The sequence below is a fragment of the Lupinus angustifolius genome, chromosome LG06, assembly GCF_001865875.1.
Source record: "Lupinus angustifolius cultivar Tanjil chromosome LG06, LupAngTanjil_v1.0, whole genome shotgun sequence".
NCBI classification, from domain to species: Eukaryota; Viridiplantae; Streptophyta; class Magnoliopsida; order Fabales; family Fabaceae; genus Lupinus; species Lupinus angustifolius.
Window position 1 is genome coordinate 12,236,546 of NC_032014.1, and position 21,774 is coordinate 12,258,319.

Below are 21,774 nucleotides of genomic sequence, written 5' to 3' on the forward strand. Positions count from 1 at the left end.
TAAGACAAAATTGATGCTAGTTTGGGCCCACGATCCATGCTGTACAAAATAAGATGAAATTTTCAATAATCCATCTTTTCTCTTTTGCACCACTCCTTCGTGAATCGAGATGAGTCACGTTTTATCCAATTCTAAATATTGATTAAATTATTTTTTAAATATTAATTCAACTTTAGGTTTTAAAACTAGCTTAATATTAAATATTGTCTAGGTTGATTTTTAGACCCAATTAAATATAATGTGTCTACCTTTTATTAATATAAAGTTTTCTCCACACTTATTAGTATAAATATGTAAATTGACACATGAAATGATATAATCAATATATTTTGTTAATCATTTACACATACTTATATATAATGAAAAAAATTAAAGAATCAATCACATGTGATTATACATTGTTGCAATTAATCATTTGCAAAAGAGACCCTAAATAACTAACACAAACAATTGAAAAATACAATTAAAAATAATAATAAAATGTATGTAGTATAGTGTATGAATTTAATACATTGTCATTACATCATCTATCGTTCATATTTTATTATCATTAACTCTACAAAAAGTAATACAAATAAATGTTGGATAATGTAATAGTTTACATTGTATGAATCATATTATCTTTTCACGTTATATAAAAAAGAACCAAAGCAATAAAAATAACTTCATTTTTTTCATACATCTAAAAAGTTTAAAAAGATGTAAGAAATATATTAACTATTTTATTAAAGTTATAATTTTTGTTGCATATAATAAAGTTATAATTTGATTTACATTGCATTTGGTTTAAAAGGAAAAATATGTGAAATGAAAGTTAAAGAAAACAAACATAGTAAAAAATAGTGATTTTTAATTATATGATAGAAAGAAAGAAAAAATATATATTAGTGAAATAAAAATTGTTTAAACAACAAAAAAAACAAACATTATTAATATAGTAAATTATACTGACACCCCATAAGTTTTAGCGAAATTACACAAATTACCCCTCACTTTTTTACACTTGCACAAACCCCCAAATTTTTATACTTTTATTATACTAATCACCTCTGCACAAGAAATAAGTGTAATATTTTAAACAAAAAATGTCATAAACGCAATTAAGTTCAAAAAAACATAGTATATTGGGGAGACAAACCCAAATAATATATAAGTTAATACTTCTTTATTATTTTTGGTTACTAAATGCATCAAAAATAATAAAGAAGTATTAACTTATATATTATTTGGGTTTGTCTCCCCAATATACTATGTTTTGTTTAACTTAATTGCGTTTATGACATTTTTTGTTTAAAAAATTACACTTATTTCTCGCTCGTGCAGGGGTGATCAGTGTAATGAAAGTATAAAATTTAGGGGTTTGTATAAGTGTAGAAAAGTAAAGGATGGTTTGTGTACATAATTTCATTAAAACTCAGAAGTGTCAGTGTAATTTACTCTTATTAATATAATGTAAGACCAAATTTGATTTTTTGATTCATTTTCTCCTCAAATATGAGAAGAAAAGTTTTTAGTTGGCCCCATACCTATTTTTTCTTTCTTTCCTTCCTTTATTTTTTTTCCAACCAAATCTTTTCTTTTTCTCTCTTCACCTTTTATTTCTCTCCATTTTCAATGCAACCAACCAAGCCTTAATATGAAAGTTGAAATCTTTAAACAACCTTTTTCACTTATAAGGAAAGGGTTACATGCACTTACACTCTCTAGAACTGATCACCAATAGTTTTGTGTACCAAGTCACAATTTTTTGTCTCCTTATTCCTCCCCAATAGGACAAAAATAAAAAAGTGCTAACAATTTATACTTTTTAACACTGTTTTTAGTTGAATTTGCCAGAGTCACATCACGAGCCCACTTTCCAAAGTTGAAAAAAGAATACATTTAATAGTGTTTATTCTCAATTAAAAATCACATGATGCATAGATAGATTAGAAGCCTTTAATTTTGCTGTTTTGTTTTATCTCCCCTTGTAGCCAAAAAAATATTTCAAAGCTAAGGTGCATGCATGTATGTTTCATTGAATCTACTTCATATGTCATGGTCGGTTCTCCTCAGCTAGCATCGTAGCTTCCAACTAACTACCTCTGACAATGCTTCTATTTCAAGTCAACGTTACATATGCCTATCAACAAAAGTCAATGTTACATACGACATCGAATATTTACTTCCTCAATGAAAATTTTATACACATTCAATATATTATTCATTAATGATTTGTATTAATCGTGAATGGTAAATAATTCATTGGCAGTGTAATAATCTCTTGAACCTATAGTTGCATACATCTTTCTCTCATTTGTATATACCTAGTTAGTTGAACATAGCTATCGTTCAATGTCATTAACATATATAATATACAAAGGAAATGGCAAACTTAGTAATACACGGATAACATTAATTAATTAATCAATTAAGAACAATAAAGATTCAATCATGCAGATGAAGCTGGCCTACATAAACCTTTGACTGTTGCTGCACCTTGAAGGTAACACTGTAAATTGGCACCTTCTTCTGTTTTCTATAAGTTTTTACATTGATGTAACAGTTCATGTATTGTTCATTGTTCAATATCTGAGAAAGGTTATAGCTCAGACAGGTATCATTATATCATGTCATATCATATACTATTGAGTTGACTCTTATTTTTTCTTCCTATTTTTGTTGTTCATTTAGCATGCTTAAATAGCAACAGAAGAACAATTGAATTAAGCATTCTTCTTTTTATTCTATGGGATTTTGGGTTTGCTACCTATTTTTGTTTTGATATCACTTTGTGTAGAGAGTCTGTAGAGTAATGATCTAAGAGTTACTAATTGTAGTTTTTTCTTTACTTGATTCCAGTTACTGAATTGGGTTATGAAGAATTAGTTTACATTCTGAGTTGTATTTCCCATTTATCATGATCCCCTTTACTATTTTTCCTCTTTCTCCCAAAAGAAGGTGGCAAAGGGGAATCAGTTTTAGAACTCTTATTTGTTGTGTATGGCTGATAGCAAAGAAGTGAACACGGCCTGAACCAAGTAGGAGACACGACTATTTCTCAAAGGTTTCTTAGATGCAAACCTCCATATAGGTCCACGACTGGGGCGTGGTTATAACCATAGTCGTGGACTTAGGGTGTGGAGGCAAACGTGAACCATACAATTAAGAAATACACAATCATTCACGGTCTGAATGTGTCCAGTACCACGGGCCGTGCATCAGAATGATTAGGGTTATGTATTGAGTTTGGGTAGAAAACTATATATACATATTTTGTATACCGTGCCTTGACAAAACTTGTAATCTCAGTCACTCAACATTGTAAAATTAACCAATTTTGTTAACAAATTCTCTTGTCTTCTTTTCTATTCTTTATCGTTCGTTCTTAGTTCCATTCCTTGTTCCTAAGTGGTGCACAACATTTGGTTTCAAAGATAGTTGGTTTCAGGTGCTGATCCAACAGTATTATATAATGGTACCATCAAATGTATAAGATAAAGATGATGGGGGAGATAGTGCTATAACTGTTCGTTTTTTCAAGTGTGAATTCTCACATTGGATATGCAGGGAAGAGTGAAAAAGTTTATAAGAAGGAAACCCATGGAACTAATGTCTTAAGGTTTTGGTTCAAGACGTGGTGTCTCACTTGTGACTTTTCACTCTTTTCATACCCATGTAACAATCAAAGTCTGGTCCAACAATAACCCTAGGCCAAAAGCACCAACATCACTTGTTGGATTAAGCATTTATCAATAGATTGATTAAAAGCTATAAATATTAGTGTGCAATTGTTTGCACTCAAGTCCATAAGCAAGTACGACGGTTTGATTCTATGCTGGTTACAACCAGCATATATATAGGCAGGACTTCTTGCTAAAAGTGAAAGGATGTGACAACTTTTTTCGGGCACTACGATCTTGGTTTGGGATGCTGTTGACAGATTTCTATGCTGGTTATAGGCTTTTAGCATTATTTATTGGGTTCGGGTAGAAAACTATATATATAGGTACAATTAACCGATAATAAAATTGGTGTTTTGTCTCTTCTTTTTTATTTTTTGTTCGTTATTCAATTGCTTATTCCAAATGGTGTGGCTGTATATCTATTACTTCCGCTGCAACAACAGATAATGTCACCAATTTTAAGATATATACTTCCAACAAACACAAAGCATTAAGCAATGTAAATATCTTAAACAACTATGTTCAAATATTATCATAAACAAGATGGAATGATATAGGAGCCATATTTTTGGTCCGGGTTGCCTCCCTGAGCCACAACAAGGCTTATTGCAACTTACATCTTCATCAGCATCAGTCTATTTGAGAATAGACTTGGTTCTTGGAAGGTAGTGTAATATAAATGGAAGAAAAACCAAATATAATCCACACATTAATATTTCAAGCTGGTCTATTTTTGTTTAGGAAAGTTTGATGTATTTTTAGCAAGCATTACTCTTGATTCTGAACTAATGCATATTTCTTTTTTATGTGCAGGGCTGCTATTTTAACATTGTGCTAGACATTATATCCATTGCTATGAGCTGTTTTTGGTTTAAGAAATCTAGATCAAAGATTAAGCAAGAACAATCCATCATTCTTGCTTCGGAGACGTACTGTAAGTAGAACATTCAATACACGCTGAATTCATTATTTCGAACTAGTATTAGGTCCTACTTGGAATTTTCAGGTAATACAACTGTGACTTTCCTGTCATTATTAATCAAGCTATTGCCTCCATTGTTGTTGAAGTTTTTGTTTGGCCACATGTCATTAGTAGTGGCAGGAAATTTCCTAATCAGTCTTAGCCAAATGACGATGGTGTTAGATATAAAAACCATTCGTTAGCCGTCACTTAACAACTTAAGCTTTTAGGACAGTTGGTTCTTAACATAATATCATAATCTCAATGACCATTCATCAGCTGTCACATAACAACTTAAGCTTTTAGGAAAGTTGGTTCTTAACATAATATCATAGTCTCAAAAACCATTAAGTAGATGAACAGAACAACAAGCATACAATTATTGTACTGCATAAAAAATTCTCTCCCATAATTTATGATATTATAGTTCAATGCACTGCATAATATCATCGTCTCATTCCCCCTCTGTGCCGTGTCCCTCAGTACTGTCCTGCATTCTTCAGGAAATTGGTCCATCGTGCTAGATAAAGTGACTCAAATATCCAAGATTTCCCTTCTGGACATAATTCGTCACTGAATGCTAACTTGGTCTTTACAAGTTAACATGCTGTTACCATCACAGTCTACTTTGCTACCTCATTCTTTAGACATAAGATTCAATATACGATACAAAAATAATTTCATAAAATAATTATGGATATACAAATGAAAAGTATCAAGGTGTCTTGATATGATATGATACGTAGCCGGTATGGAATCATTTGAAGTATCAGTGTTACCTAGGTTGTGCACGAGTGATGCCTGATATTTTATATGATTACCAACTATAAATCTATACATGTGATGTTTTCCTGTAATGTTAATTTCTAAAACTCTTTATGTTCTTAACCATTTGACAGTTACTGAAAATGAGGTTGAGGCCTTGCTTCACTTGTTTAAGAAACTAAGCAGTGCAATTATTGATGATGGTCTTATTCATAAGGTATTTCCACTTTAGCAGTAGTACTAGGATTTCATTATTTTCTTAATTCATTAAATGAGCTGATATTACCATTCATTCACACTACAAGTTGTTTATTTGTAATAAGTGAATTCTTGAAACAAATTATTTGCAGGAGGAGTTTCGGCTTGCGCTTCTTAGAGATAGTAAACAGCCAAATCTATTTGCAGACAGGGTGCGCAGTAAAGTACTAAAATTATTTTCATTCTCTCCCATTAAGTGGATGAACATACATACAATTCAGTAATGCATAAAAAGATCTACAAGTTTTCTGAAATGATCACAAAAGTTAATTTGTTAAAAAAAGTAACCCTATGTGTGATGCAGGGCATTTTAAATGATAACATGATTCCACAACTTGACACAAATTCATGTCAAACACATATTACTATATGAATTTTTACAATTATTTATTTTCAAGTTCTCTGCAATATATGATGGTGTTGCATATTTTGAAAACTGAATCCAGGTATTTGATATGTTTGATATTAAGCGTAATGGAGTAATTGACTTTGGGGAATTCGTTCGCTCAATGAGCATCTTTCACCCAAATGCCTCAGAAGAAAGGAAAATTGAATGTATGATGATCTTATTCGTTTATGAGAAAGCAAATGTCCTTTCTTTCTATGAGTTTTTTGGTTATTGCTGTTTGTCATTATATGTAACGAATCTGCTTTTCCAGTTACTTTGACGAGGACTTGACAGTGCTAAAATTCCCATTACAGATTCATTTAGATTGTTCGATCTTCGGCAGACCGGATACATAGAGCATATTCAGGTGAGTACCCTTTAAGCTTTCCTTTGTCATTCACTTTCTCTTCAGGATTGTAGGAAATGCAGTTTGACATTGAAAATTGTTTGTGTGTAAGTTCTTCCTTCTCATACATCATTAATAGTTATAGTCACCTAAACTAGAAATTATCATGCTGACAATTATCACAATTTTCAAGTAACACAGCTCACATTTTGATCATTTTGATAGTTTATGGTGTGCACAGGGTGTTACTTTTCTTCTTATACTTGTCAATTCTATTGAACCCAGGAATTATACATTGGAAGAATCTTTTGAATCTTCCAATATCAATACTTTAATTGTCCACTCTTGTATCTTCTAAAACTTAAAAAGATATTCTAGAGTTCTTTCCCGAATCTAAAAGAGAGTATTCGGGTTCTCCCAATAACTAAAAAGTGTACAATAGCTACAGACTAATCTACTCCCACGAGAATATTTGAATAGTTTTTGCTCTTGATGATTTTGTTTTTATCTTTTTCTTTGTCTACACAACACTTGAATAAATTTGTTTCTTGAATATTTTTGGTACACTTTGAAGTTGAAGGAGATGGTCTTGGCCACACTGATTGAATCAGATGTAACACTTACTGATGATGTTGTTGAATCAATTGTGGAAAAGGTTCTTATTTCCTCAATCATGCAATGCAGATCATATATTTGTCCTCCTTCAGTTTCTCTATTTTCCTAATTCTAATTCTACACATCTTCCTCTCAATTTTTTGTTCAGACAATCAAGGAGGCTGACACAAATGGAGATGGAAAAATTGATAAAGAAGAGTGGCAAGAATATGTTGCAAAAAATCCTTCTATTTTGAAGATCATGACTCTACCGTATCTAAAGTGGGTCTCTCTTCTAATCAATTAAACTTTATCTTGTTTCTTTTTGTTACTAGTATCGCCTCACATTTTCGGTAAGACACTAATCCCTTTCAAGGTGAATGACTGTCCCTCCCAATAATTCTCACTCTCAGTAATCGAACCCTTAGACCTTTTGAAAATTGTATCTTGTTTGTGTTATCTTAAATAATGCCTATTTATATGATCAAACTTTAATAATTTCTGTTTATCAGGGAGATAACTTTGGCATTTCCCAGCTTTGTTTTGCACTCTCAGATGGAAGACTAGGAATAATGAGCTACCAATGCATCACATGGATTGTGGAAGTTGAATTGCCTACCGATGAAAATTTTACGTTGTAGATATAGTTACATAATTATCTCATTTACCACATGTAATGTGTATTGATTTTAATTTTATTGTGCAACGTACTATTCATCAAACCGATGTAAAAAATGACAAATTGTGTACAAGTGAACCATGTACTTGTACCATGCATCTAAAATGAGACGACACGATAAGAATGTTAGTGTGCAGAAAATGAAATGATACCTAATATTCATCAAATGATGAAAGGAGGTTATGTTTGTGTAAGCTTGTTATAGAGTATTAATCTGAATAAAATGTCCTTTGCAATTTGCACTGTGTGACAAACACTGTGATGTACCTAATTACACGTCATTAACTGTTTTAACAGAGAAGGATTATGATTTTCCCATGGGGGACAACATCTACCTGTACACAAATTGTGCTACCGCATATAACACAAGTTTATGATTGATTGAAAAAATATTTGGAAGTTAAAAAATTAATAATTAGTTATTTTTCTGACCAATCACAGCTAATAATGCAGTGATACAATTTATTAATGATACAATATATGTGTAACATTCCGGTGGATGATCCAAACCCATTACCATGTACAATGAGCATAAAAGCAAATTTATATGTTTGAAAATTGATGATTCAATAGAAATAAGTATTCATTTTCAGCAAATAAAATTAATGATTAGTAGTTCATAAATTGAATGGGGTTAGGTATGAATGTTACTTGTTTCATATGTTATTGGATTTGGTTCCCAAACCCAATAAACTTGGATTTGGTTCCCAAACCCAATAAACTTGGATTCGCCCTCTTTACATATAAAACGAAGTTGCAAAAAAATAATAATGAATGGAGTGAAAATAAAACTTTAGTTATCTATTGGTCACACCTTCCAAGGGTGAGCATGACCCTACCCGTTCATCCGGTATAGTTCAATTATGATCGGGTCTAAATATGATCATGTTTGATTGGATCTAGGTTCAGGTTCAAAAAATAGACCCGATCAAAATTTAGGGTCGATAGAGACCAAACATGATCCGGCTCATCCCGTCCCAGAGTCATTCGCTCATCAGGTTTGTATGTGTTTTTACTCAAATGTGTATAGAGTAATGATACATTTTTGGTCGAAAGTATCTTTTATTCTTTAATTTTTCCATAATATATACATGATTAATAATATATATATACATATATCATTTTATATATCACCTACATATTCATAATAATAAATAATATAGAGAAGTCTTTATCTAAAATTAGTATGCATTATATTTAATCGGGTCTAGGGTCGAATCGGGTTTCAAGACTAACCTGATCGCTATTTAAGGTCAGGTTAGCTTCGGGTCTAGGGCTGAATCTGTGTTCAAAAAAGTAACCCGACCAACATTTAGGGCCGGGTAAGGACAAACCTTAACCCAACCCATACTCACCCCTAACACCTTCTGTTGCCAACTATAAAATGGTGATGATTTCTTTTTGTAGGTGACATTTGAATTGAGTGAATTCCTCACCATTTTATGGTTTACTATTTTACTCATAAGGTTTGTTTAGGAGTTAAGTTTTAGAGGAAGTAAAAATGAATGATTTATAGTCATTTCATAAATAAATTTTATGCCTTAAAAAATCTTTCATTTCCCTCAAAACCCAACTTGCAAATTAACTCATATTTAATTCTTCAACCTATATGGTAGGGACTCAATGGAGACTCATTTCAAATCCAATGAAGAGTGAGATATAAGGAATACACATGGGCCAAGGAGCACATGAATAGTCATGATAATACATTGCAAATAATAAATAGAAAACTAAAAAAGGAAAACAATATGCAGGAAATAATGCAGATTTCAAAGTCATGGGACACCCCCAATGCCATATTCCTTAAATCCTTCCAACAGACATAATTGAACTTCTTCACATTATTTTGCTAAATTATGAAGCTAAACTCATATTGTACTTTATAGATTGAATGGAAGTGTTATTCAATGAATCTGATCCTTAAGGAAACCAAAATGAGTACATATATTAATTAAAAATTCAGCTGGTGGAGACAAGATAAAGCAAGCATTTATCTTTGTCAAGTGCTTGTTTTACTGAATATGAAGTTTCTGCTAGAGGACTTGAATACTATATTCCAATGCAAAGCCAAACCCATGAAAAGGAGGGATAATTTATTAATTTTGTGTTGGTCAAGTCTGAAAATAAAAAACGCAGTGAAGCAGCACAGAAGAAAATATGAAGAAAAAAAATAAACGACCGTTAAGTTCATCCATCATATAGGATTGAAGATATTTTTAGCTTTTCAATTTATGAACTTAATTTTATATTATGATATTAGTACATTTAAACTTTCATATATTTAGTTGATACAATTTTTTAAATTGCGATTATATCATGTTTATGGTAATTTCAAAAAAATAGGGTGATATAATTATAATTATATTTATGATATAATGTTATTATGAGGAATTTAAAACCATATGATTAGGAATGTAATTGTGAAATAAAATTTGAAACAGATAATGAAATGAAGGTATATTTTGTTAGATATATTTAGATTAATAGAGTATTATTTTATTTAGATAGGATTTAGTTAGTTTTTTTTTTAATTTTAGTTCACTTATAATTTATTATTATTATCTTATTGTTTATATCAACTTTTATCTATATAATAAATTATTTAAACTGTTTTAATTATTCTTTTACTATTTGAAATTTGTACTCATTTTACTCTAAAAGACTTTATCCAAAATGTGGTCCAAGAAAATGGAAATGGAAAGTGAAGTGAAGTATTTAAAAAGAGTTTAATATTTATATATTATTAATATAAATATTTAAATATAATTATTATATTGTTCAAAATTTATTTTTATTATTTTTGCTTAAGAATGAGACTAAAAATAAGTAATAAATTATGCAATTAAAAAGTATTATACTTTTCAGTATATACATCTTTTCCGCATTTAAAAATAATTTAAAAAATTCAGTGAAATTCATAGATTCAACTTGCAAGAGTTTTTGATACTGCTATTTTAGTCTTTTAAGGACACTGTTCTGAACAACTGTTTTCAGGTGAGCACATGTGAGCAATCATTGAGGCACACGTACGTGACTACGCTCTTAACTATGTTGCGATGTCAGTGCAACGGTTACATACCACGAAGGCAAGAAGTAACAATTTAAATTAGAGTAAATTCAGATCTATAATCTATTGGATAAAGCTTGAGTGAGGACTAAGACAAACTCCAACCAATATTGATATACCTACATGTTTATGAAAGCATCTTCTGTATTATGCTAAATATTGTATGCGAAGACCTTATCTTATGTGTTATTTTGTTGATCACTTTGGAGCTTTTTAAAAAACTATGCTCCACTTAGATGTTAAGTGGAATAATAAGACATAATAACAATAATAATAATAAAAGTGGATGAATAAAATGTTAGAACTGATATGTGTGATTCCTTTTGGTATATGGGTGCATGTTGTTGAGTTAACTAAGAGAATAGGCTAAAGAGTTAATAACCTGGTGATGTATGTTAATTCATAAATAAAAAATATGAGAAAAATATATATGCACTGACAGTGTATGAGTTTTATACATCGTCTCTCCACTGTTGATATTTAACTATTATGGACTTTTCGAAAAATATTCTAAATGAACGATAGATGATGAAGTATGTATAAATTTTACACTGTCAGTATATAACTTTTATACTAAAAATATATATGTTGTATGTTAATCCTTAGTGATACTTTTAGATGCAACGAATCAAAATCATAAATGAACTTAAAATAATTGCAATAAGAATTTTATTAAACAATTTTAATTAGAGGAATGATTCATTTACTATAGAGTAAATTTCTTAACTTACCTCATTTATAATCATCAATTTTATGAACATCTAATAATTTAGATATACTTATTAATTGAAATCATTGAATTTCCCTAAAATTAATAACTATGATAAAGTTTAAAATAAGTGGATTTCACTCATTTTAATTAATATAGGAACTTATTTAGTTGATCGTGTTGGCCGGTGAGTTTAAGCTTTATTAATCTAGGACATGGTATAGATACATGGATAATTGGATAGTAAGAGCCAAACAAACACCACTTAACAACATTTTTTTAAATATTTAATTATTTATATATCTGTACAGGAAAAGTTTCATTCATGTATGTTGATTATTATACTCTTTACGTATGAACACAAATAAAATAATACTGCTGTGTAAAAACTTTAGTTCAGAAACAAAACAAAACATGTAAACATGGAGGAATAAGAGTTTCTTCTCCCAAACCAATTCTCACACCACCAAAATTAAAAATTTGTTTTTTCTATTTGATACTGGACATGTGACATACATGGTATCTTAATTAGACGAATATCATCTGTCTCAATTCTTGATGAACTTTTCCATCACAACCTAATGAGAAATGTTACTAAATTTAAAAATAAAATTATAAAAATATAAATTAACATTTTTATATTAATAAAATTGATTGGTCCGGGACATAATAAAATACTCATTTTGTAATACTAATTGATCTTCGTTAAGAGAGAAGAAAAGGTGTGAGCTTGATAGGGGTCAAAGCTTTTAAAAAGCCAACGGCTACGTTACCATTCTCTCACCCACTTTTATGCTATTTCTCAAACTCACACACACTATACAGCAAACACAATTTTATCGGCATAACAATCGCAACTCAGTGGTGTGATAGTAACACATGACATCATTCTCGGACAATTCATTCATCGTCATCTCCGAAACCTTAACCACAACTACCTCTTCCTTTAACTCCTTCTCTCTTCTTCTTTTCCATTTGGTTCTTTTCCTTTGGTAAAGAATCCTCTCTCTCGCCAATTCCACTCGTCCCATTTTTATTTCAGAGAGATTAAATTTAATTATTAATCGCACCTTCAGTTTCCAACAACAACAACAAACACTTTCATTTTCAGACCTTACAAATTTGTTCACATTCTTCATTTCATCGAAATCTACAAAACGAAGTAATTTCTATCTGGGTATTTCACCTTCACCTTCAAAATCAATTTTTTTTATGCCGCATTATATTAGATTTCTTAAATTCTTAAGCATTTTATTTGGGTCTTATTTATCAATTTGATTGAACCATTGTTTTTTGAATGTGTTTCTGTTTGTAACAGTAATTCAAAGTAGGAAGCAAAGTATTAGGTATAACCAAAAAGAACAAAAAGAAAAAGGATTTTTTTGTGATCGGACTTTGAAAGATGTCAGTTGCTGATTTCGCTTTGAGTTCGATTCACAAAGACCCTGCATTTTGTGAAGGGAAATTAGGACATCATTGTTCTGGTGATCCAATCAAGATTTACCTCAATGTGGATAGTTCTGTGACCCCAATGCGCGTGATGGAGTTCGATTCCATTGCTTCAGTGAAATTGAGGATTCAGAAGTGCAAAGGCTTTGTGGTGAAAAAACAGAAGCTGGTTTACTGTGGTAGAGAGCTATCTCGAAATGACACACTCATTAAGGATTACGGTGTCACGGATGGTAATGTTCTTCATTTAGTTCTTAAGCTTTCTGATCTTCTGTTTATAGTAGTGAGGACCACTAGTGGTAAGGAATTTGAGTTTCACGTAGATAGGCATAGAAATGTGGGGTATCTTAAGCAACGGATTCGGAGAAAGGGGGAAGGTTTTGTTGATCTTGGTGAGGATCAAGAGCTTTTCCGCAATGATGAAAAGCTAGATGACCAAAGAGTTTTTCATGATATATGCAAGAGTGGTAGTGATGTGACTCATTTGCTAATTAAGAAATCAGCTAAGATAAGGACCACTCCAATTTACCAAGATTTGAAACTTTCGGTTGAGGCATCTTTACCAGGTGAGAAGAGCATTGATGAACAAGTACTAAAGGTACCACCCGATGTAGATTTCTGGTTGGAACCGATAATTGTGAATCCTAAGATCGATTTTTTTCCTTTCGTGCGGGACATGATCAACTCCACATTCGACGGTTTGAAGAAAGGGAATCGCCCTATTAGGTCCTCAGAGGGCACAGGAGGGACTTACTTCATGCAAGATTCAACAGGTCAGGAGCATGTTTCGGTTTTCAAGCCCATGGATGAGGAACCAATGGCTGTGAACAACCCAAGAGGCTTACCATGTTCTACTAACGGTGAAGGTTTAAAAAGAGGGACAAAGGTTGGAGAAGGAGCTTTGAGAGAAGTTGCAGCATACCTATTAGATCATCCAACGAGTGGTTCGCGTTCGACGACAGGTGAAGCAATAGGCTTTGCCTGTGTTCCTCCTACTGTTATGGTGCAGTGCTTACATGAAGAGTTTAACCATCCAAATGGGTATGCTTGCTCATCAAAACATGTCAAGATTGGTTCATTACAGAAATTCATGATTAGTGATGGTAACTGTGAGGACATTGGACCCGGGGCCTTTCCGGTAGAGGAGGTCCATAAGATTACTGTGCTTGATATAAGAATGGCTAATGCAGACAGGCATGCTGGGAATATATTGATCAGAAAAGAGGCTGGTGGCCAGATTAAGCTCATTCCTATTGATCATGGCTATTGTCTACCAGACAAAGTAAGCATTTCTGGTTCTTCTACCCTTCTATTATTTTTCTTTTTTCCTTACTATTTCATTTTCCCTACATTTCCTGTTCTATTATGCATTCTTCTCTATGTTCTCTTCAAATGTTTGCTTTTGTAAATGTTCACATATCTAATAAATCATTTTACTGGGATCTGTTTGCATTTTCTGAGCTGATTTACTACAATAATCACACCTTTTCAGTGTCAAATATATGGATCAGATGATGCCATAAATTTTATCATAAATCATGTTCATGGATAAATTATTTTACTAGGAAACTGTTCGCAATTTCAGAGCTGATTTACGACAACAGTAACAGGAACGATCAAACCTTTTTCCAAGTATATAGTGTGGGCTTGTGGGGTACATGGATCAAATAATGTCATAGTACTCTATTATAAATGTTGGTAGATAAAACCTTTATCATCTAAAGCCAATCCGTCTAAGCTGATTTGCTCCTATAAAATGGTGGAGGTGGACAAAACATGTAATGCAAGTTGCAGATTAATTTTTCTATCCATGTGGATAATTTTAGCATATTGATGGGTAAATAGACTTCATAGGTTCTAGGAATTTTATGTTACATTTATATAAAGGAAGTGTACTTCCCATAAGCTTGATATTGTTATTATTGATTGAATATGGGTCACATTATTATTTCCTCTGCAGTTTGAAGATTGCACATTTGATTGGCTTTACTGGCCGCAAGCACGCCAGCCTTACTCCCCTGATATAGTTGGTTATATCAATTCTCTGGATGCTGAAAAAGATATAGAACTTCTGAAATATTATGGCTGGGATGTTCCACTTCAGTGTATGCGAACACTTCGCATTTCCACAATGCTGCTAAAGAAAGGTGTTGAGAAAGGTCTTAGTCCCTACGCAATTGGAAGCATTATGTGTCCCGAAAATTTGAACAAGGAATCTGTAATTGAGGAGATTATTTCTGAAGCTCAGGATTCCTTGCTTCCTGGCATGGAGGAAGCAAGATTTCTTGAAATAATCTCCAAGATCATGGATTCCCGTCTTGCCAAGATTGCGAAAAAATAGTTTTTCGTAAATTATAGGTATATTTTGTATGTATTCAGTGATAGAGAATAGTCCATGTTTTTGTGGACTTTCTGGTTGCATAAAATGTGATGGCTTGATGTGTTCTGAACATAGGCCTAAGCTTGTTTTATTTCTCCAACTTGTCTGAAAAGTTTTTCAGGATTGTATTGCCTTTGACCACAAGTTAAAGGTATGAATAAGATGTATTATTCTGAGGTTTCATGTATCATAGGATTGTGTGAGGGTTGACTCTGTCATGTGTACATTACAAATGTAAGGGGAATGATTTTTAACTACTTCAACAGTCCCAACAGACTCTGCATGGCTTTCCCATCTCCTGTTTTATGGAGTAACAAGATTATGGGTCAAACAATACAAACGAGTTATTGGAGTATAAAAATATATTGTAGGTGTTTACAAATAGATGTAATTTTTAGGCGCTCATGTAATGAGATTTACAAAGAAGTATTAGTAAAATCATGTAAATCTTATCCACAATTGAAAGTAAATGTATATGTAACTTTCTGATGCAAGTATATTCTTCATAAGTTGATTTATATTTCTCTAGTTGCCTTTTCTATAATGAGAATAAAGTATTACTCATCAAGAGATAAGTTAGTTCCTCCAGCCATTAAAATCATAACACGAGTCCTATGTTTTTTAGGAGTTCAACTCCTCTCCAGTACTGGAGAAACCAGTACTGGAATATGAGGATGAAATTTTTTTAAAGAATTTTTATTTATTTTTAATAGAAAATAACATGTAATCCTAGTCATTAAAAAAACTTTTTTGCCACATGCTATCCAGCATTGGACTCTCCAGTACTGGAGACGATCCCTTTCCGTTTTTTAGTTTTTAGAAAAGTTTTTGTAGAAAATGGTTAAAATGGACACATGTCCTAATTTTAGTGGTTGGGGAAATAATTTATTTTCTAATATGAGGACATACTTTAGAAGAGAATACTAGCAGCCAACAGTGAAACTTGCAAGTCTGCACAACAAGGGAGGGAATCCAATAACATGTAAATTATAGTTTACACCTCAGGCACCAATATGTAAGTGTTAACTTATCCATTAAAATTTAGGTTATTAGTCACACGTTCTTTCCTCTTCAACTTTATCAATCCTTTTCCTTTCTCATCAACCAACCACCATGGAAGGCATGTTGAAAGTTATTTGAAAAATAGATTTTTCAAAGAGGGATGAAGTCTCACATCAACAAAACACAACAATGGAACTTACCTCTGCAATTGCATGGTTATATGCATCACCAACAATTGAAGCATAACCATATCCACTGGCCAAAAGATGGGGTGAAGTATACTGGAATTGAGCATAATAAGCTCCAAGCAGATTAATCAACATTGTGGCAGATTGGAGTGCTTCAAAGTTGGAGAACAATAGAGATTAGTTGCAGTGCAGTCAATAAAACCAATCCAATTTTCAGTGTTTGCAAGTTTAATGTGAATAGCACACAAAATAAACTAAGCTGATAAAGTGAAAAGCATGAAGGCAAATGCACACACCTTTTCTAGTTCTCAACCATGCACATGTTATATCTAAAAATAAAATGTCATGTTATAAAAATATCAACTATAATGCAGCAATCAAAACCATCCAAGCAAAGCCTCAAATTGCAAATTGCAAAAGACTAACTGATTAACTCTGTTAAATAAATTTGCAAACTGAAATAGATATTCACTCTAGATAGATATATACATTTTACAAATTGAACAGTTACAAACAAATTTAACATGGTTCATACATAGAGAACAAATGCAATGGTAATTACAAAATCCCATAAACATCAACATCCATATTCATATCCACAGTGCAAAACCTTCAGAAAGTTTGTCATCATTAAATATTTGAAACATAGCATCAGCTATATGCCACTATCCATCACTCTCATCTATTACATAGAAATGTGAAAATATGTAATGTCAAGAAAATAGTCAAAATACTCATTGGTCTCGCTAAAGAATTGTGCTATTTGTGTACTTCAAATCTCCACCATATCCAAAAAATTTCTCCCTTGATTGATAGCATACATGCATGTAGCTAAACGTGCTAACCCACCATGGAAATATCTAGAAAATAAAAGTTGAAAAAGATAGCATTTGATAACTATAAGAGTAGAGTCAACACCAAATCAAATATAACAGTTTGAGACTTGGTCTTTTTCCTTGACATCATACAAGAATGCACATCTGCAAACAGTGAGAGAGAAAACAGGCAAACAATGGAGAGAAAGAAAAATATTAAAAAAAAAACAAATGTTAAATTTCGGGTTTTCTTCAAAAATCCCATTTCATAAACATATGAAAAAAACATTTATTGCGAAAGAGAAGTCATATACTAAATGGACATATCTAGAGGTTTAAAGTTTCACAATTGAAGTTTCATGAATATGGTAAACAGAAGAGAATGGTAAAAGATAAAAAAAAATACACAAAAAAGATGAATCTACCCCATTAGCTTGGAGTTGGGTGCCAAACAGGTTTGTAACGCTTACACAATTTCTTCAAAGGAAGTGAAACTAAAATAATGTAAATATCAAGGGAAATGTATATTTTGAAAAGAGAATGGTGTATGTAATGGACTTCCAAGTGGCAATCGTATAGAATGATTGAGTGAAAAGAAGTTAGAAATGAAAGTAAAAGGTTGAAATTTAATACTCTTACAACTCAAATGAATAACATGATCTCACAGAATTCAGTGGCGGAAGTTCAGAACTGGTAATCAAAGATAGGCTGAATACTAACACCAAGAAATTTCATGAACTTCAGTTCACATTTATGATAATTGATAAAATATACAAATTTAGACAAATAATATCCACACAAAAATAGTCCATTTGACTTCATCAAAGCTGCAATCTATCTTTTCCTGAAGATTCGACAAAGAACCGTCCCCTAGTTCTACTCCATCCACTTTCCAAAGTCACTACCTAAGTTCAGACTAAGCTATCAAAAAGGATGGCCAAGTGCACATGGCTCCAACCTGATCGGTTCAGGGGAAATTGTTCAACACAGCCTGATCCCCACGAATGAAGAGGCTATTTCTACGATTTTAATTAATGACCACTGGGTCAGAAGGCTCATCCTCTAAGCTACCAAAAGGACACTACAATTTTTTGGAATTATTTTGCATAGCCAACTTTAGTGGATAGTGCCAACAGGAGCTGCTCCTGTGTGTAAAAACGGCCTCCCATTTTCACTGTCGCCTGTTGGATCATCAAATCATTCACTACAGAGACACTGGCATGGTGCACATCCAAGTCAAGCTCCTTCAGAGCTGCCATCAATCTCGCTGCAGGGTGATTCTTCTTGTTGCATTGGATCCGAATCATCACATCCCAACCAACAATCTTTACATCGATATCCAAATCAATCAGCTTGCTTCCAATCTGGTTGCTCTCTTTAACAGGCCGAGGTGGTGGTGCCCCCGGATTCTTACTTGCAAGCTCGAGTTCCTTCTTTGCATGATCCAACTGCTTCTCCAATTCACCTTTCTCTGATTCTACCCTTTGAACCTTTGACTTCAGATCATTGATGTAAGATATAGCATCACCAAGAAGCGATGCTTTGTCCATTTTGGACACATTCGGAACCACTGCACGAAGTGCATAGAATCTCTGATTGAGTTTCTCTCTTCTCTGCCTCTCAGCTTCAACATGATTCAATGGCTCCTCTCTGCCATTCGCCGGCTTTCGCCCCCTTTTCCTTGGTCGTTTCTCTGGCTCCACCACTCTGCTATCTGCCTCCTTCACCACAGAAGCTTCAAGATCCGAATGATCAGAATCACCACCACCTTCACCACCAGACCTAACATTCGAAGCTGCCAAGATCATACCAGAAGTGAAAGAAAGCATGCCATCGTCAATGTTGCTTCTGGAAACATTGGAACTCCTCTTGTTCTCCTCACCAAAAACAGACTCTGCCTGGCCTGAAAACAAATTTCCATTCGCCACACTGTCATAAGAGCTCTTCTTCCTCTCCCCAAATCTCAGAATCTCACCAGACTCCATCTTCAACGAACTCGAAAAGTTCAATTCCCTTGAAAATAAGTTCTGGTCCTGGTTCTGCTGCTGGCGCCGCTGCGCATTATTGGAAACATCAATGGCACTCATGTTTTCATTTAAACTGCTAGAACCAGGGGTTCCAAACTGCAATGCCATACTTTTACCAGTTGATATATTCACCTTACCCTCGCTACTAACAGAATCTTCAATTCCAATCCTACCAGACGGATCACTGAGCCAAACTGAGGAACAAGGGTTGTTCAAACCCTTATCCGCGACATTAGCATTCAACGGCAATAGCGAACAAGCATAAACATTTTTATTGAAATTAAACAAAACCTGCACCTTATTCATCAAATCAGGGTTTTGTAAAATCAGCTCAGTCGAACCAAGCTCAACCACGCCATTTGGCGTAGGTATACAAACCAAAGTCTGTAATCCAAAAACCTGTCCCTGCCGCGATCGCTCACAACCTGATCCCGATAACCGATCAGCACCAGCGACCCAAACAGGACTAGAATTGAAAAAAGCCTTTCCTGGTACACTGTCACTATTGATATACGACTGAGTCATCGACATAAGAAAGAACCACTCCGTATCCGTAACTTCCTCATCAATAGCATCATCAATTGAACCTGAAGGACCAGAAATCAGAGAATTGAGCTCTCTCAAAACCTTCTTACGATGATTTTGCTCGTCACGCGATACGATTTTCAAATTCCTCTTGTGTTCTTCCCCTTTATAGTAACCGTCACCCCAAGCGAGGAGAGAAGAGCCTGGTGAGTAATCGTATTGCCAGAAGATAGCGTATGTCCAACTCTCTTTCGCGCCTTCAATAAGTGACTGCAGCCGGTGTTGCAGTGTCTCTTGATTGAACAGAGTTTGCGGCGGCGGCGGCGGCGGTGGTGCACGGGTTGGATCTGGTGTGGTGTTGGATGGGACTGAGTGTGGTGGTGGCAGCCAAAGAGAAGAGAGGTCGGAGGAGGTTATAAATGTGTCCATGACGGAGGGGTTTTGATTTTGGTCCGTCCACGTGTTCATTGGAGTGGAAGTGGTGGCTAGTGGTGGCTGGTGGTGTTTTTATGGGAGGAGGAGACGGTGGTTGGTGGGTTTAGAGAGAGAAAGTGGTTTTGAGTTTGGGAAATTATTATGGAGAGAATTTAGGAAAGCGATTAAATTGGTGGAGATGAAAAACAGGGTGTTTAATCTAACCGGTGAAGAGCATAGGCCATAGGATAGGAGGGAAGAAGCAGCACGTGTAGGTGGTTAGGTGCACGCAAAAAACTGTCTTCACTAAGCGAGAAACATGTGCCTTTTGGGTACTCAATTCCACCACTATGTTTTTGGATGCTTCTTTCAACAACAAAAAAAACATTTAAAGTTTATCTTGGGATCTTCTATTTTGTAACTCAAATGTTTATCTTAGGATCTTCTATTTTGTAACTCAATATATATTTTGATATAATAAAATATTTAATTATTAAAATTAATAACACTTATAACAATATATGGTATATGTTAATTTTAAACTTAATACCATAAAGTTAGAAGATATGTTCCAATTATCAAGACACTAAGAAACAATTTAATAAGTAATAATATATATAATATTAACATAATAAAAATTTAGTAATATATATAACATTACAATTCAATAAAATTAATAATTTAAGCATAAAATGAGTTCAAGAATTTAAAAAACATTAAAACATCAATATCTAATATCTATTTCTTTATTATGTGGTTCAGTTCGGTTTCAACGGTTCCTAAATTTCTAAACCATAAATCGAACCTAACATAAATGGTTCCTTAAAAAAAATAACCGAACCATGAAACTAAACTGAACCACATTTTGCAGTTTGATTTGGTTCAGTTCCAACGATTTTACGATTTAAACTATAACCACTTACACCCTTATTTAGTACTAGATATGAGGATGTATTTTTCTTCTTCTTTATTTCAACTTTTTATTGAAAAATAATTTCAAAATTACACTTGTTAAAACTTAATTTGTGTCATGTATCATAAACCTCGTCCAATATTTGAGAGGATCTGAATTCATATTTATGAGAGAAATTATGTTTTTGCTTTTACTTTTTGAGGATAAAAGTATATCTCATTGTATATAAGTGTATTACATTTTGTTTTTTTATGGTACTTCCGATAAGAATATATTAACTTCAAGTGGCATATGTGGTACATTTTTGGCACAAGATATGTGAACTTGTTCTTGTATAATACATTAGTTTATCAACTAACATCAAATATTTGAATCCTAGAAACAAAATATATTGGAAAAATAATTATTTATCTAAAAAATAATTAGATTAATTAATCATACAAAACAAATATTAGCTTATCACCTTCTTTTAACAAGTATTAGATTATTAATAAAATAAATGAATGAAATTAGAAAGTCTAAAATATTAGAATACATATAAAAAATTAATATAACAAATTTGTCCATTTGTCTTGTCTTTATGCTCTGCCATTAGCCACCACCCACCTATTCCTTGGACCACCACCTAT

General features: G+C 32.9%; 3 protein-coding genes across 5 annotated transcripts; 2 read left to right on the plus strand and 1 right to left on the minus strand.

The window, feature by feature from the left end:
• On the plus strand, positions 2,422 to 7,843 carry LOC109349903 (calcineurin B-like protein 7). Of its 3 annotated transcripts, XM_019590957.1 has the most exons (10): positions 2,423 to 2,596; positions 2,842 to 3,046; positions 4,479 to 4,599; positions 5,526 to 5,608; positions 5,742 to 5,801; positions 6,096 to 6,204; positions 6,352 to 6,404; positions 6,958 to 7,038; positions 7,147 to 7,259; positions 7,490 to 7,843. In XM_019590957.1, exons 3-10 carry the CDS (start codon positions 4,521 to 4,523, stop codon positions 7,542 to 7,544), a joined length of 633 nt encoding a protein of 210 aa, XP_019446502.1. In that variant the 5' UTR covers positions 2,423 to 2,596; positions 2,842 to 3,046; positions 4,479 to 4,520; the 3' UTR covers positions 7,545 to 7,843. The 3 variants fall into 3 exon arrangements, with proteins under 3 accessions (XP_019446503.1, XP_019446502.1, XP_019446501.1); XM_019590956.1 differs by lacking the exon at positions 2,842 to 3,046; XM_019590958.1 differs by lacking the exons at positions 2,842 to 3,046; positions 6,958 to 7,038 and having other exon boundaries at positions 2,422 to 2,596.
• Positions 12,190 to 15,448, plus strand: LOC109349902 (phosphatidylinositol 4-kinase gamma 2-like). The gene is made up of 3 exons (XM_019590954.1): positions 12,190 to 12,609; positions 12,751 to 14,163; positions 14,842 to 15,448. The coding sequence occupies exons 2-3, from the start codon at positions 12,835 to 12,837 to the stop codon at positions 15,220 to 15,222; spliced, it is 1,710 nt and encodes a 569-aa protein (XP_019446499.1). The 5' UTR covers positions 12,190 to 12,609; positions 12,751 to 12,834; the 3' UTR covers positions 15,223 to 15,448.
• LOC109349904 (transcription factor MYC2-like) lies at positions 17,992 to 20,596 on the minus strand. The gene has a single exon (XM_019590959.1). The coding sequence runs from the start codon at positions 20,284 to 20,286 to the stop codon at positions 18,364 to 18,366; it is 1,923 nt and encodes a 640-aa protein (XP_019446504.1). The 5' UTR covers positions 20,287 to 20,596; the 3' UTR covers positions 17,992 to 18,363.

Excerpts from the sequence above, each read along its gene's own strand:
- LOC109349903 (XM_019590957.1), top strand. The coding sequence starts at position 4,521 with ATGAGCTGTTTTTGGTTTAAGAAATCTAGATCAAAGATTAAGCAAGAA. Across the intron at positions 5,802-6,095 it reads CAAATCTATTTGCAGACAGG|GTATTTGATATGTTTGATAT; the intron begins GTGCGCAGTAAA and ends AACTGAATCCAG. Across the intron at positions 6,205-6,351 it reads AGAAGAAAGGAAAATTGAAT|ATTCATTTAGATTGTTCGAT; the intron begins GTATGATGATCT and ends TTCCCATTACAG.
- LOC109349902 (XM_019590954.1), top strand. The coding sequence starts at position 12,835 with ATGTCAGTTGCTGATTTCGCTTTGAGTTCGATTCACAAAGACCCTGCA. Across the intron at positions 14,164-14,841 it reads GCTATTGTCTACCAGACAAA|TTTGAAGATTGCACATTTGA; the intron begins GTAAGCATTTCT and ends TTTCCTCTGCAG.
- LOC109349904 (XM_019590959.1), bottom strand. The coding sequence starts at position 20,286 with ATGAACACGTGGACGGACCAAAATCAAAACCCCTCCGTCATGGACACA.